We start from the raw sequence: 17,973 nt of genomic DNA on the forward strand, positions 1-17,973 counted from the left end.
AAGTCGTTTGTCCGTCAAGGAAAGATTAGTCTTTGAAGCTTGATGAAGCTGTTTGGGCTTATAGAACAGCATACAAGACTCCACTTGGGATATCCCCATTTCAACCTGTCTATGGTAAGGGATGTCATTTACCAGTGGAGCTTGAGTATAAGGCTTATTGGGCATTGAAGAAGTTAAACCTTGATCTAGATGCAGTTGGGAAAAAGCGAATGCTTCAGTTAAATGAACTTGATGAATTTCGACTTCAAGCGTACGAGAACAACAAAATGTACAAGGAAAAGGTAAAAAGGTGGCATGACAGGAAGCTATTGCTTAAGTCATTCGTGTCGGGGCAACAAGTTCTTCTATTCAACTCTCGTCTCCGATTTTTTCCTGGAAAGTTGAAATCAGGGTGGTCTGGACCATTTATCGTCGAAATTGTGTTTCCAGATGGAGGGGTGGAGATTTTTGAGAACGATCCGGGCCAAGCATTCAAAGTAAATGGTCATAGATTGAAGCACTATTATGAGGATACGGCAAACCGTGAAGTGGTTAGTGCCGTTTTATTGTCAACTTGATCGCATAACTCCACGTCAAGCTAATGACGTAAAAGAAGCGCTTCTTGGGAGGAAACCCAAGGTATGAGACCATATGACACCTTAAAATTTAGTACTTTATCTAAAAACCCAAAAAAATCCGAAAAAAATTAGAAGAATTTTTTTTCCCAGTAGCCTAGCATGCGCCAGCGTGCTAGGAGCGCGCGACCGCGTGCCAGCAGACGACCGCGTGCTGGTACCATGCGACCGCGTGCGTCCCTGCCTTTTGAAAAATCATTTTTCAGCCTAAAAAAAAAACAAAAAAAAATAATTCACAAACAAATATAACCCATTAACCCACAATTTCTTCCCCTACTTAGCCACAATCCCCACTCCTAATTAAATTCTAACCCTAATCTTGCCCTATAAATACATACAACCTCTACATACACATGCCACACACTTTCAACTCTACAAAATCTTTGCTACACACCAAACACAAACTCTCTAACTCTTATTCTCAGTTCTCATGGCCCGAAAGAGATCGCGAACTGTGGGTAGCAGCAGCACCAATCCGACTGCTACTGATTCTTCGAGGAATACTGCTGCGAGGCCCCGATTGTTGGATAGGGCTGCTGAAGAAGAGTACGCCAAGCTTCTGACTAAGCCGATTATGAGGGAGAGGGGGTTATTGCCATCAGGGAGGGATGGTGAGTTGCTGTCGATGATTGCTGAGAAGGGATGGATTACATTCTGCGAGTCAACTGAGGTGGTACCGATGAGTATTATTTGCGAGTTCTATGTGAACGCCAAGGCCGACAAGAATGGGTTTTCTGTTGTTCATGGGCTTACTGTTGATTATTAGCCCGAGGCGATTCGCCGTGTGATTGGACAACGATAAAGGAAACCATAGGAGGAGAACTGGAATTCAAAGGCCCCTGAGGACTTTGATTTGGACTTGATTATTGCTACTCTCTGTCAGCCGGACACAGTGTGGAAGTTCAAAAGGGGATCCAACGATTATCATACTTTTCCTGCTGTCGCGATGAACAAGTATGCTCATGCTTGGAATGCATTTATATATGCTAATATTCTTCCTTCTTCGCATGCACATGAGGTTACAGTGGAGAGGGCGAGGTTGTTATGGGGGATTCCGAATGTTGAATATTATGTGGAGCTTGGTGAGTACATCTACCAAGGGATTTTGAAGTTTTTGAGGGGTAAATCGCAGTACTCTATCCCGTATGCCTCTATTGTCACGAAGCTTTGCAAGGAATGTGGAGTCCAGTGGCCTTCTTATGAGCAGCTGCAGATGCCGACCGCTCCTAATGATTCATCGACTTTGAATGCAATGCAGGAGTGGACGGGTGGAGAGCCCGAGTCACATGGTTTGGGGTATCACCTTCCAAGAGGAGTTCCAGCAGCTGGTGCTACCATGGCTAGGCCCAGTCAGGTTCAGGAAGAGGTAGGTTCTTTGAGAGCCCAGGGAGGAGATGGTTCGGGATTGGCTGATGTCTAGTACAGAAGGCTTTCCAGGAGGATGGATGCGATGTATGAGTCACAGAGTCGGTTTGCGTAGGTGCTCACCCAGGCACTTGGGACTGCATTTAGAGGCCTTGGAGCTAACATCCAATGGCCCATTTTTGGTGAGGATTCTGCTTATCCACCTCCTGACACTCCACCTTCTAAGGGTGATGATGATGATTCGTATGAGTAGGTATTGAAGGGTTTTAGCACATAAATGCAACGAAAACGTAAATTTAATTCTTTAAAATCGAAACCCTCCGCAGGATCCATGCGAAAATAATATTTAATTCGTAGTTCAGTATGTTTACCTTAAGAAGCTTTACGTTAATGGAACGATGGGGGTCTTGAATGATCACCACGTAGCCCGTCGCTGGAACGATCTACGCCTTGAAGGTATCCACACGAATGATCGCCCGGAGGATGGGTGTGTACTAGCACGTTCTTGAGGCCGCCTTCTTGCTCTCTCTATCTCTCTTCAAGTTCTAGGGTTTATGTTTTATCAAATAAAATGTGTAACCCTAATTCTATTAGAAAAAGATATTATATATGCAAGAGCTAATGGGCCTCCAACCCTAAACTTAATTTTAGAGTTATTATTATTATTAAATTCGAAATTCTAATTATTGTATTATTAAGTCTCACTTAATCATCCAATAACTTAATTTCGAATTTAATATTAAATTCGAATTTCCTATTTATTTAATTAATTAAGTCACAATTAATTAATAACAAATAATTTGAATTACTTACATTTAATTTAAATCTGAATTTAAATTAAATAATCCTCCAATCATTCTTTGTGCGACCCTTTAGGTTATTATTACGTTGGCAACAATTTTAAATCTAATTTAAAATCATAAACAATGAGCGGCATCTAGTAATACATCATTGTTACCCAAGTAATAATAATTAAATCGGTGATCGATTAAACCTTTTGTGTATAATGTACAATGTACTTTAATCCTTTTAACCATATATTATGGATTATACTCGAGGCATGTTATGTGTCATCCTCTTCATAATTTAATCCAGGTTTCCTTGATCGATGAGTAGACTATAACATCAAATCAACATTTGAGCATGGCCATGCATTTCATAGTCTAACTCAAACAAGAGGCCAATAATATCACTCCTAAAATAGGAGGGTTAAATCCTTTCTAGATCATTCATATTTCTCATATGATTCATAATATACCCAATATACACTTTTATCATCACCCGGTCAAAGGTAACTTTTGATGCAACCAAAGTATATTAATTCTCATATAGAAATATAATGATTTCAAGTCTAAGGACCAATACATCATTATCACTGTGAGAATTACTTATGACACAACAGATATGTAGAATCTCACATTGGGTCTTCCAGCACCATGTATATAATACATGTGCCTATGTTTTGACTTTAGTATCACTATACCTATGATCAATGAGATATGATCATCAGTCAACATTCACACTAGTCTTAATGTATTATTATTGTCCCTTAATAATAATACTCGACTAGGAATCTTTAGGAATATCGATACTATTCTCATAATCTCATTTCTAAGTCACGTACTTAGAGATATAAAATTACATATCATATTCCAAGGACATTTATTAATCTAACATCTTATCGCAGAAAATAAAGATATAATAAATTACTAACGAATAATCCATATAATCAGAATTAATAATCCAAATATTTCATAATATAAACATAATAGTGTTGTCTCTAGGGCACAAACACTAACAGGTATACCCTGTGTTCCTTTCTATTACCTTCACTGGGGACAGTGAAGATTTTAAGTTTGTGGGTGGTAGTTAAGGAACATATTTGTGTGTGTGTCATATAGTTGCATATTCATGATAGTTTAGTTCATGTAGTTGCATATTTTTGCCATATAGTTTATTTTATTTTATAGCTTTATTTATCATGACATATAGCTCATGTATATACCATGATCCCTTTGTGTTGCTTTATCGATTAATATGTGATATTGATGCAAGTGTAGTGATAGGCATTAGAGTGATGTTGAATCTTGTTAGGTTGATAGGCATGCTAGAAACACTTGTAATTTCATTAAGTCTTAGAGTATGCTTAAGGACTAGATCGTTGTCATGGTTTGATGGTTTTTGAGGTTAATTTATTGCTTATACTTAGAATGTATGATAGGCCCTCAATGATAAAAGACATGAAAAGATAAAAAATGGAGATAAAAATTGGAATTCATTGCTAGTTGTGGCTAGGCGTCAAATGGCTAGTAGCCGGCTCGTATTGTATACGAGTAGTCTAGCGTTGAGCAAGATGGAGCGAAACGCACTTGCTCAGAAATTGAAAAAAAATGATAGAAAAAAAAAGAAAAGAAAAAAAAATACGGTTTAATGCATAATTGATCACGAGTGAGCTCTTTGGTATTCGAGTTATTAAGTTCTTAGGGGACTTTGTGCCTAGTGACCTAAGGCTTTTATAGTCTGGGATCCGCTAACCTAACGCTCGCTAAATGGGTACCATTGCATAAGTCTTTTATGGACCTCACTCATTGCACGATCAAATAAGCATTTGTTTATGTGTTGAATAAAAGCATGATTCCATAAGAAACTCCAATAATCTTGTAGTGTTATAAGTCATTTTGTGTCTAGAATATATTCTTTGTATAAGCGTGTGATTGCCTTGAGGATAATAATTTATGATGATTGATTTAGTTTCGAAGCATATATGTTAAGCATTCGCACACACCACGTTTCTAGTTGTATGTTAGCTTGCGTGATTTGATTGATCTTTATTCGTCTAATTGGATTTGTTGATATGTCATGTGTTGGTTGGTTTAGTCATCGCGAGGGGATCGCAACATTCATATAGTTGCATTCATGCAAGTTTTATTCTGAGTTTGAGTGTAACACCCCCAAATCCGGGGTCGGGGATTCGGGTTGTCACGAGTTCCATTTCCCTTATCAATACTTAATCCTAACAGTCAACCAACTACTGAGTACTGTGACCCCACAATATACACACACACACCACAAGTTATAGTCTCAGAGATGAATACCAAAAATAACACAAGTCATTTTATTCCACCATTATAAACCGTTACACCTTAAAAGGGTTTCTTAATAAATTTACATTTCTTTGCCATTATTACAATTCATATAGATACATAAGTCTGGTACATCAGAAGTTGAAAGTCTAGCCTATTGGTAATTTCTACCTCAGCTACAACGGCATCAACGCTTCCTGAAAACTGCGGAACGTTTCCTAACCGCTTGCGAATTGGAAGCTTGGTCCTGTTCATCTTTTCTATCTGTTGTTGTGTGATGAAAGAAGAAAGCAAGGGTGAGCAACAAGCCCACCGAAATAATATATACAATAATTAACAATGTATGAACATTCTCATCGTACTCATGAAAGTCTTGGTCAAGAAGAAATGAACCAAGTTTGATAACTTAACGCGACCAAGTCGCAAAATATTCAGTATATATGTATATATATCTTTTCAAAATCTTGGAAATCCTCTTCCATGCATCATATACACAAAGTTCCAGTTTATAACTGTATAAAAATATCGTTGCAAGGTGATCTCATATATCTAACCTTGTCTCAACGTTTTTCTGAAAATCTTTGACATGCACAAAATAATCATTTACTAGATATAAGTTTAAAAGATGAAGTTACAAGATACTCCAATATACTTATATCTTTTCCGAATACTACTTGAACTACCACCGTTCAAGGTATAATCTGTGTCAAAAGTTCATCACATAGATGAGACTACAAGATATGATTTGAATAGATTCAATCCTTGAAATATCATTCAAAAGAAATGAAGTTATGAGATACTTCATTAAGTCCCGATATATATATCCATATATATATCTCTCATACATTTCTTGAAAACCTCTGTCATGCAAAGTATGAACAGAGTTGTAATATCCAATGAATTTGGAAAGAAAAGAATTTTGGCATAAACCTGATATCTTGCTGATCAGGCAAAGATATCAATAAGTAACCTTTTCTACTAGTAGATGGACGAATTCCCCACTGGTCATCACCCTGGCCGCAATAGGACCTTATGCTGGACTGCCACTCAGCCACTTACGCATTTGATGGACTCCCACTGAGCCACTTACACTTTCATGGACGCCCACTGAGCCCATGTTGCTTATGCCGACTCAATAGATGGACTTACTTCCCGAACGTTGGGTAAGTAATCAATTCATTTACCAAAGCAGCAACCTCGTTGTGAATATAAAATACACCACAGAGCCGGATCCCTCAGGTTTTGAGCGAATATTTAAATCCTCTTTAAAAGGAAGATCTTAAATATAAAAAATGAGTTTTGGGATCCGCTCTAACTTTTAAAAATCATTTTGAAGACTCGAAAACACTTTAAAGAGTGTTTGGAGTAATGCTGATTTAATGAAATAAATCAGTCCCGATATATTAGAAAATATCTGAATATTATTATTTAAATAATATTCCCATAAAGAATAATCTTTATAAAAATAATTGAAGTAGAAGTTGTATAACTTATACTTGAAATGAATATTAAATAACCAAAGATATACTTATACAAAAGTAATATCTTTATTTGAATAATCAAAGTGAGTTTGATTATCGACACATTATTCTTTAATAAAATAAAGAATAATAATTAGTAAATAATCGGAGTCATAAGTCCACGAATGAATATTCAAAATAATATTCATTAATAAAATAAACAGAGTCATAAGACCTCGAATGAATATTCAAAATAATATTCATTAATAAAATAAACGGAGTCATAAGCCCCCGAATGAATATTCAAAATAATATTCATTAATAAAATAAAGTTATCGAATAAACCTTATTCGATTCATAGTCTTAAAAACTATATCTATATATATATATAAAAATATATATAATATACTCGGGAACATCGACTCCCGGTTTTAGAAAAATGTCCACCTTTGGATCCCCTATACTAAGGGTATACGTAACTACTGCTTATCTCTAGCATAGGTAATATGCAACTATAAGCATTTAATCAACAGGTATATATCAAGATTACGAAACAGACATGCATATATACCATATCACATGCTCCAATATATCGCAAGATTTGCTAATTAACCATCATGCATCTATCACAAGATAATGCATATACATATGTATACATCACAACAACAGTATAATGGGTAGAAAACTTGCCTGAGCGACTGGGGGTTATAAATGGCTTGGGACGAGTCTGGTAACCTATAAACAATATATAAGTTGCAATTAAACCAAAGTCACTTATAAATCTATACTTTAACCAATTTAGACTCTAACGCTCGCTTTGCGCTTAATGATTCTCTTAAGTCGCTCGAGTACCCTCGGCTCCACCATTTTTAATAAATTAACCATTAAGAGTTTTAAGGCGATTCTTTCGCGAGTGCCTTAACAACTGCCTAATACACTTTACATAAATGTTTCAAATTCCAATTAGTCCTTTTAGGTCTTTAACCTATGTTTCAAAGTAAGGAGAGGGGTAATGGTTCGTTCGCGAAACGCCGTTACTTAAAATGGTCGTTTCTCCTAAACCGTACATCGGATTCAAACGAACCACATATCAAAACGAAGCTCGTAACATGAACTATATAATCATACCAATGGTCAAAACCTAGAAGTGAGTTCACGGGTCCTAATGTTAAGAACAAAAACAGTCTAAAGTAAATCGGGCATTACGACGGCTATGTTTACGCGATTACCCAAATTTATACCACTCCAAATCAACCCACAACCAACCCACAATCAACATCCCAACCAAACTCCATCCATACTTCACCATAACAGCCCCAAAAACTCAATATTATCAATTTATACTATTCTCAAACATGAATTTAAACTATACTTAAGTTCATTAATCAATAATCCAGGAATTACAACTCCAAAAACATCACAAAACCAACTAACCTCTACATACACAACAATCAAGCCTCTCATGAACTATAACAACAAAACTAAACCTAATACTCAAAGTAAATTTAGGGTTTGGAGGGGTTATACCTTCCTTGAAGAGTGGAGAATCAAGTAATTAGCTTGGAATCACCCTTAAAAGTCCTTATCCAAGCTTAATCTAAACAAAAACTCAAGAACAAAAATTTTAGTTCTTAAAAAACACTATTCACCCTCTTTTTCCATGATTTTTAGGAAGAGATTGTGAATTAATTAGAAGCTCAAACTTATAGGATAGCTATATCTATGCATAAGGAGTCTTAGATAATTACCTTGCTAATTAACAAAGCTTGGAGCTAGGATTTTGACTTTTTCTTTCTTTGAAGAAGAAGAAAGCCGAGAGCTTTTGATGAAGAAAGGGAAATAACTTTGTATTTTTGGTGAAATGAATTGTTGGTTGGCTTGGTTGATTTGTTTTGTTTTGATTTATTACCTTTTACTATGGTAACTTTTGTGTGGTTCTTAATCAACCAACAACACACCTTTCTTTGTCATGCTTATGTCACCTTGTTATGTTACCCTCCCCCACTTGTCCTCCTCTTATTGGTTTGATGACATCATCATCCCTAACCTCCTTGATTAACTCTTAATTGCTTGCCTAATGACCGCTGATCTGTTTTGCGGTTAGCTTAACTTTCGTTTTCGTTTATCGTTTGAGGGATCATACCCGGGATCTTATTACTTAGGTTTCATTAACCTTTCTCAATACATTATATTCCTTTTATGATCCTCTCTTATAATCCTTGAATTCAAATCCTTTTTATTCTGTTACCTTATACTCAATTCTTTCTATATCTGGTAGATTTCCGGGAAAAATCAAAGTGTTCGGATTTGGATTCTGACGATCATTACATACATTTATATACCACATAGAGTACTAATAATATCCCAGAAGATCAATAAAAGAACCCCTACATAGTGTGGCATGAAAAGTTTTCTTATTCAGCATAATCAGCAAAACACTATTCATAAGGGTTTCAAAAATTCCAAAAATTGGGGTTATTACATTGAGTCTGTGATGCTTGAGGACAAACATCGATTCAAGTTTGGGGGTGTGATAAGTGGCATTTTATACCACTTAGAGCGTCTCATAACAGCTTGAATTGGTGTCGTGGACTCAAATATTTTGTGTATTTGACGTGTTTTCTAGTGTTTTCTAGTGTTTTTGTGTATTTTCCAGAAGGGTAGCACGCGACCGCGCGCTAGAAGCAGGCAACCGCGTGCCAGCAAGCGGCCGCGTGGAGGCAGCAGGAGACCGCGTGCGTGCGGAATTTCAGAATCTGGATTTTATTAATTCAAGTATAATTGGGCTTCTGTTGGCGCTAGACGTTTTCAGAAAAAAAACAAGAACAAGGAGAGCGAAGGCAAGGAGATTGAGAAGACCGTTTTAGCACGCAACAACGAAGAAGAGGAAGCATTCGTTTATCTTGTGATTCTTTTAATTCGTTGTAACTATGGATGCTAGTTTTCTTTATGCTTTGAACCTTAATACTCTTGTGACATACTTCATTATTTATTAAGTGTTTTTCATCCTTATATCGTTGTTGTTATTCCCAGTGGACTAACAATGAGATTTACAGAAGGGGGGTTGAATGTAAATCTCAAAACTTTTTCAAGTTTTGAGCAGTTTGTAAGGCTAAGTGTTTGAGTGATCAAATGTGTGTGAATTGCTTGGAGTTGATGCAGACAGATATATATTCAAACACAAATGTAATAAACACAAAGAACTTAAAAACTTTTCTGGTGGATTTGTTGTTCCACCAGAGATGTGTTATTTCAGAAAATTTGTGATTCAAAACTAAATCAAGCTGCTTCCTAGTACAAACTAGATGATTTTCTCTCTTGATATTTCTAAACAGCTCAGGGAAAATTCACACCTAATTACTAGCTACTACTTGGTTTATATAACACCAAGTTTACAAGTGAAGACAAAGATAAAGTACAATAAGACAATAGTTCTCCACTTGTTTTTGTTCCATTTTTATCCAGTGTAATATGGAATTATTTGTTGACTTTCCATTTTGAACCAGACTAAAAACGGCTGCTTTTTCTGATGTTCTTGAAATAGGCTACCACATCTCTATCAATCCATGTGCCTCTGTCAGCTTTGTTAACTGTCACTATCAACTGCTATGAGACTGAGCATCCGTTGAAGCTTTCATCCGTTGATGGCTTTATCCGTTGATGCTCTAGCAGTGCATCCGTTGAAGCTTTCATCCGTTGATGGCTTTATCCGTTGATGCTCTAGCAGTTGAAGCTTTATCCGTTGAAGCGTTAGAGACATCCGTTGAAGCTTAGTTTCTTATCCGTTGAAGGTCTTCAATATCCGTTGACACTTCTTCACTTATACAAAATTACAAGGCATGAAATATTTACAATTAGCCCTCCTATTTGTACATCCATTAGTAGTCAACATGACTTATTATCTCCTAACAACATCTAAGAATTACAGCTTGAAACCAGAGAGTGAGATGTGCTACAATACCAAACTTATTGCTAAGTAAGGTTACTCCTTCAACGGATAGCCAAGATGGTCTTATCCGTTGAGGCTACAAACACTAGATTTCTATTTAAGTGTTTTGCTGAATCTCCCCCTATTTATGTCTACTAGAACTGTAGGCATAAATTTGGGTTTAGCTTGATGATAATAAAACACTTAACAAATATATAAACTGTAACAAAGCAGAAATTCAAAAGTGCTGCAAAAGTGTATATGCTGAGATGAAATTGAAGAAATACATTGTTTCCAAGGGTGCTCCTTTAGCATGAGCAAATTACTTTCTTTTCCTTTGATCCCTGGTTTTCTTTCCTAGCCTCCTATCATTCTCCTCTATTTGAAGTTAAAGTTGTCTGTAGAATTCAGCTTCATCTTCTTCATTGATATCTAACTTAGATTGCATATCCTTGAGAGTTTCATTACTGGCAATCTTTAGCTGATCTTCAATTCTGAAAAATCTTCTGACTCCTTTGTTGTCTCTGAACTCCATCAACCAATGAGGTGATTTGTGAATTGTAATACCTCTCTCTTGAATGAGTAAAGTTCTAGGCAAGGCATTGGGCTTCCTCCAAGTTTTCCTTATGTTGGCAATCTTGTTGAGAATCTCAGTCCTGGTAGTTCTGGTAAAGCCAGAATCCTTATGTATGGCTGAGTAGACTCTAATCAAGGTAGACTAGCCTTCATTCAGAATTCTGTGAAGAGGCCATGTTCTTTCCCCAGCTCCTTTGTATTTGAACACTAGTCTTTCTGGTAGCTGTCTGTAGGCAGCTATTCCCCTTACATCCTCCACCTCATCCAGATAGAGTTCAATGTCTGAAAATTCTTTTATGTCACAGATGTGAACATAATCATCTTTAGAGGTTTGAGGTTTAGGCTTAGGCTTCTGTGTGAATTTGATTGAGGCTTTAGAGGGTGTTGATTTGATTCTTCTTTTCTGCTTCTTTGATGGTGGAGAAGAGGTTAAGAAGGTGGGCAATTTGATGGTGTCCCAATCAATTGGTTCCTCATTGGGAATGATTGTTTCACCATGAATGTTCATGAAGGGGTCAGGTACAATGGGTTCAGGAATAGAGGGTAGTGGTTTGGATATTGATTGGGTTTCTTCAGTCTTATCTACCTTCTTTCTCTTTGCATTGACCTTCTTTCTTTTCCCTTTCTGCCATTCTTCCTTACTTCTTTCCTCCATCTCAGTACCAACCATGTCCCCCATAGCTTCATCTTCACCTTTGTCTTCAATTTCTTTCTGTTCTTCAGCCTGACTTGACTTTAGCTGTTTTTCAAGCTTTGCTTGTGCTCTTTTGTCAGCCTTTAGCTGTTTGGCTTCTTCCTTCAACCTTTTGGTTTCTTCCCTCTTGGCTATTGAGAATTTGGGATGTCCTTGCATCACACATATGCTTTTTCCCTCTCTGAAGATAATAGCCATGTTTCTCCTTACAGCCTCATCCATGGTCTCTTTGAGATATGCAATACTTCTACCTAAAAGCTTGTCCTCATCAGCTTTTGGAAGAGGAAAATCTACCTCTTTTAGAGGATTCTTTGTAGAGTCCTTATTGGATCTGTTGTTGGGCTTGAGAACCATAGGTTGCAGATCTTTGGAAGAAGTTTCTCCATCCTTATGCCTCCCTACTAGCTTGAGTTTCATAATAATTGATTCCACTTTTGTGCTATGCTTCACAGATTGTGATTGAGAAGTTGTAGAACCAAATATTAGTTGCATCTTTTCATCAATCTTCTTCCTTTGCTCTTTGACTTGCAATTCAGCTGCTGCTATCTGGATTAGATTAATTCCATCTAGCTTTCCTTTGACTTGAATTGGTGGAGAAGTTGTGATGACAGGAACTAGCACTTGAGAAATCTGAACTGTTGTAGATGGCTCTCCTTCCCCTTCCCCTTTATTCTCCCCCTTTTTGTTATCATCAAGGGTAGGGGTCAAGCCTTGTGCTTGTGCCAGCTACATGAGTAGATTTGTTTGAGTTTGTTGATTCTGAAGAATGGTGACCATAGAGTCTTCAATGATTTGAACCCTATCTTCCAATCTGGCCAGCCTCTTGTCAACATCAGATGCCTTCCTCAGTCTCCCCAACAAATCTTGCATAGTACCATAGGGTATAACTGAATCCAATTGCTCAGCATTGTAGGATTTCAGATCAGCAATGTCCAGCTTGAGCTCATCCACACTTAGATTTTGCTGGTAATGCTGCAACTGCAAGAGATGCAGAGATTCCAGATGAGCTTAAAGAATTGCCTTGGTACCAGCATCCTGAGTCTCCTGAATGGCCTGCTGAATTGTCATGACTTGTTTGACCAAAGTGATACCAAACTCTCCTGGTGTTGATGGTTTTGCCCATGCCCATGCAGGAAGATTAGGAACAGAACTTGGGCCTGCTACTCCCCCTAAGTTCATGCTCTCATTCAAAGAATTAGAGTCATCATCATTAGAATTTACTGCAAATTCTTCAGATGGCTCACCAGCTTGAGAAGGCAGCCTGTTGACAGCAGCATTGTCTCTAAGAAGAGATTCTGAAGTGTGTACAATGTGTAGTGTCTGTTCTGCCTCCACATTGCCCTGTGCAGCCAATAATTGATAGGCTGAAACAGGGTGAGTAAAAGTGTCAGCATCCAAGGAAATGTTATCAATGACAGCTTTGTAATGTTGTTGAAAGTGTCTTTCCTTATCTGCATCATCCACTTTCATTAACTCACTAGCAATGGCTGGATCCACCCTTATAGCTTCTGTACCTGCCTTTCTCTCAATTTCTCTCTTTTCTTGCATCAGGGGCTCCCCCTGGCTCACACACACCCTCACACCCTCACCTTCACCTTTTAAGGTGGCACTCCTCTCACTTACTTTTGCCATGCTGGAAGAAATAACATGCATTTGGTGACTCTCAACCTCTCCTTTTGCCTGGGAGCAACCCAACCTCTCACTCAAAAAATCACTCCCTTCCCTCAAGCCTAAAAGTGATTGTACAGTTTCCATGTCCTCTACAGTTGGAGTTGTTTCTGTTAAGTGTGTAGAGGCCATCAACGGATAGGGAGTATCCGTTGAAGTAGAAACTGATGGTATCAACGGATAACTGCTGTTAAGCTTATCCGTTGAAGAACAACCACTTGTCAACGGATGAGAGATATCCGTTGAAGAAGGAAATGATGTAGAGATAGAAAGTGATATAATTGTTGAATCTGTGTGGATTGATTTTAAGTGTGGTGACACAGATTCTGCAACTACATCTGAAAGAATTGGCTGATGATCCAACAAATCATCTAAAAGATGATGATCACCAGGTTTTGAGTGGGGCTCCTCCCTGAGTTTTAATGAGGGAGAATCAGGAATTGATGTGAATATCATATCCACATCCAGAGAGGGTGTTGGAGAGTTTGAGGAATGGTGGGTTTCTATATTGAGAGAATGGGGCTGTGATTCCATATTTACTGGAATCACATCAAGCTGAATTTGAGAAGGCACAGATACTGGTGGATGTATCTGTGTTGTGTGTGTCCCTTGTGTGGAAACTAGGGTTTTGGCCTTCTTCTTCCTTGAAAAGGCTTGAATTGGTGAATGTGTAGCTTCAGTGTCCCTCCCTCTTTTGTTCTGTGTCCCTGGTTGGGGACTATTTTCAATAGTTATATCCTTTTGGGAGGATGCAACTAGGGATGTGCTGGACTCCTTTTGAACCACTACAGTCTTTTGAGAGACTGTGGCTTGGCTGGTTTGGGTACCACTCACCTCTCCCACCTTATCCTGGGGGGCTTTTTGATGTTCACCCCTCCCCTCACCACTCACACCCTGTTCACTCCCTTCAGGGTTTATGGTAGTTGTTACAACTGTTGTCTTTTGAGAAACAACAGAGGTAGGTTTCTTTGACTTGACTTTGGAAACTTTAGATTTGGTGGCTTTGGTAGGAGCCTGTTTGGACAATGACACAGGTTCCATAGCCACACTAGAAGGCAAAGAAACATTGGGGTTGGAAATAGTAGGAGTTATAGAAACATTTACCTCACTTACCTGTGGTGCATTCATGATTGGCAAGTATACCAATGGCACCTGGCTGTTGAGGTTCATTCTCAAAAGGTCTGCAAGGACCCTTTTCTCTTGTGCCCAGCATTTGAGTTTATTATTCTCATTGGATATAACCAAACCTTCAGCAACATGGTTAGCCAATAACATAAAGAATCTAGCAAAGTAGATGTTATGTGGTCTATTAGCTTTGTTGCCTAATCTGGAACCTAATTCTAGCATAACACAGTTGCTAAAATTAAAGTACCTATCATAAACTAGCATATAGAGCATATTAACAAGAGATGAAGTGATAGCATCAAAATTGCTAATCTTCCAAGAGAAAACCTTAATAAAGGCATCTCCAAGAAAATTCCATTCTTTCCTAAGGCCTTTCCTTCTAATACTACCTAAACTAGCAGAATCAAAAGCATAGCCTATGGAATCTAGCATTGCAAAGACATCTTTATCAGTATGTGGTGTCATGGCATTATTCTCAGGCAACTTAAAGCAAGATTGTATATCATCACAATTAATGCAATAGTCCTTACCTTTGAGAGAGAAGGCAATAGTCATATCTGTGGAGTTGAACTCTGCAGTTGTCCAAATCTCCTCAATCACTTCACAGTAGATGGTTGGGGCTTCCAGCATTGCACAGCTCAGTTTGCAGTTCTTGATGAAGTCCATCATCTTGTGATAATCAGAATGGGCTTCATTCTTTTCAACCAAGACTATGAAATTATTCTTTTCATAAACAAATCCTGTTTGAGACATAATTTTGACTACTGGTGCCATTGTTGTGAGTAGAGGTTGCAGAGAAAAACTTGAGAATTGAGAGAGAAAGAGAATGATAATTGCAAGAAAGCGTAAAGTGAAAATAAGAATTCAATTGGGCTTTTATATTTTCTTGAATTAAAACACAAATAAAATAATTAAATGATACTTTTAAGTAAGTGATAGCCGTTCAGGAATAAATGAAACTGTAGAAATTCTGAAAACTACTGTAAATACAAATACATACAACACTGTATATCTGTATCAACGGTTGAGTAAAAGAATCAACGGGTGAGACTCACTGACATGACACATCAACGGATAAGGTAAATAGTTATCCATTGATAAACAACACTATTTTATCCGTTGAAGGATAAAATTACCAGAAATGTATTTGTCTTTCAACGGATAATGAATATCCGTTGATAGAACAATTTTGGCTTTCAACGGATAGGGAATATCCGTTGATAGGATAAGTCTTGATTAAAGCCAACTTTGTTCTTGCAGCAAATTCATTTCAGGCTACAAGACAGATTACATAGAAGACATAGATTATGAATAGTTAAGCATACCTAACTCACTTACTAATCTTGTGAATGTTGATTCATCAAGTGGCTTGGTAAATATGTCTGCAATCTGCTTTTCACTTGGAACAAAATGAAGTTCCACTGTACCTTTCATCACATGTTCCCTAATGAAGTGGTACTTGATATCAATGTGCTTGGTTCTTGAGTGCTGCACTGGATTTTCAGTAATGGCAATGGCACTTGTGTTGTCACAAAATATTGGAATTTTGTCAACAGTTATACCATAGTCAAATAACTGGTTCCTCATCCACAGTATTTGTGCACAGCAACTACCAGCTGCAATGTATTCAGCTTCAGCTGTTGATGTGGAAACATAATTCTGCTTCTTGTTGAACCATGATACAAGCTTGTTTCCTAGAAATTGACAGGTGCCTGTTGTGCTTTTCCTGTCTATTTTGCAACCTGCATAATCTGCATCTGAGTAGCCAATTAGATCAAAACCAGACTCTCTAGGGTACCAAATTCCTAGATTTGGAGTCCCCTTGAGATATCTGAAAATTCTTTTAATAGCCACTAAGTGAGATTCTTTAGGGTCAGCTTGAAATCTAGAACAGAGACATGTAGAAAACATAATATCAGGTCTACTGGCAGTTAAATATAAAAGTGAGCCAACCATGCCTCTATAACTTGTAATATCCACAGACTTTTCAGCCTTGTTTAATTCAAGCTTGGTGGCAGTGGCCATGGGAGTTTTTGCAGGTGAACAATTCATTAAGTCAAACTTCTTTAAAAGATCATAAATATATTTAGTTTGACTAATGAAAATTCCACTACTAACTTGTTTAACTTGTAAACCAAGAAAGTAAGTTAGCCCTCCCATCATGCTTATTTCATATTTACTTTGCATTAATTTAGCAAACTTTTTACAAAGTTTATCATCTGTAGATCCAAATATAATATCATCTACATAAATTTGTACAAGTATCTTAGAGCCATTAACATTTCTAAAGAAGAGAGTTTTGTCAACAGTACCTCTTGTGAAGTGATTATCTAGAAGGAACTTTGATAAAGTCTCATACCAGGCTCTAGGTGTTTGCTTTAGTCCATAAAGTGCTTTCAACAAATAATACACATGGTCTGGAAAATTTGGATCTTCAAAACCTGGAGGTTGGCTTACATAAACTTCTTCCTCCAATTCCCCATTTAGAAATGCACTCTTGACACCCATCTGATAGACTTTGAAATTGGCATTAGCTGCATAGGCTAGAAAGATTCTGATGGCTTCAAGTCTTGCAACTGGAGCAAATGTTTCATCAAAATCTATTCCCTCTTGTTGAGAATAGCCTTTGGCAACCAATCTGGCTTTATTCCTTATGACAATGCCATTTTCATCTATCTTGTTTCTGAATACCCATTTTGTGTCAATAGAACTCTTATTCTTTGGCTTGGGTACCAGCTTCCACACTTTGTTCCTCTCAAATTGGTTTAGCTCCTCTTGCATTGCTAAAATCCAATCTGGATCCAAAAGAGCTTCTTCCACTCGCTTAGGTTCCTCCTGTGATAGAAAGCTACTATACAGACATTCATCTTGAATAGCCCTTCTAGTTTGTACTTTAGATGTAGCATCACCAATGATCAGTTCAAAAGGGTGATTCTTGGTCCATTTCCTTTGAGGTGGTAGATTAGCCCTTGATGAGGTTGCCTCAGTATTGTCATGATGTGAGATAGAATGTTGATTTGTTGAAACTCCCCCTGAGTTGCTGGTCCTTTGAAAGGAATTGGGAGTTCTATCAACTGATGAGGTGAATTGATTATCCGTTGACAGACTGTGATCAACGGATGCTTCGTTATGAACTTCAACGAATGATGCACTTTGTCTTTCAACGGATGCTGCATTGCTTCTTTCAACGGAAGCTGAATTATGACTTTCAACGGATGCAACATTCTGTGCATTATCCAAAGGCAGACTCCGGTTTCTTCTTGAGATGCCTTCTTCATCATTCTCATCTTCACTATCATCACAATATATCTCAATATTGTCAAATTTGAGTCCTTCATGATGTCCCTCATCTGTTAGTCCATCAATCTTTTTATCATCAAACACAACATGTACAGATTCCATGACAATGTTGGTTCTTAGATTGTAGACCCTATATGATTTTCCAGCAGAATAACCAACA

At 37.5% G+C, this 17,973-nt stretch overlaps 1 protein-coding gene across 1 annotated transcript in view; it reads left to right on the forward strand.

Annotated features, from left to right (window-relative positions):
• The first annotated feature begins 1,827 nt into the window (after nucleotides 1–1,827).
• The window catches only part of LOC141679640 (uncharacterized), a 41,646-nt gene continuing 25,500 nt past the window's right edge, over nucleotides 1,828–17,973 (forward strand). Inside the window, exon 1 of the mRNA XM_074486087.1 lies at nucleotides 1,828–2,011. Within this exon, the coding sequence (XP_074342188.1) occupies nucleotides 1,828–2,011 (184 nt within the window). The remainder of the gene's footprint in view (nucleotides 2,012–17,973) is intronic.

The sequence above is a fragment of the Apium graveolens genome, chromosome 8 (assembly GCF_009905375.1).
Source record: "Apium graveolens cultivar Ventura chromosome 8, ASM990537v1, whole genome shotgun sequence".
NCBI lineage: Eukaryota > Viridiplantae > Streptophyta > Magnoliopsida > Apiales > Apiaceae > Apium > Apium graveolens.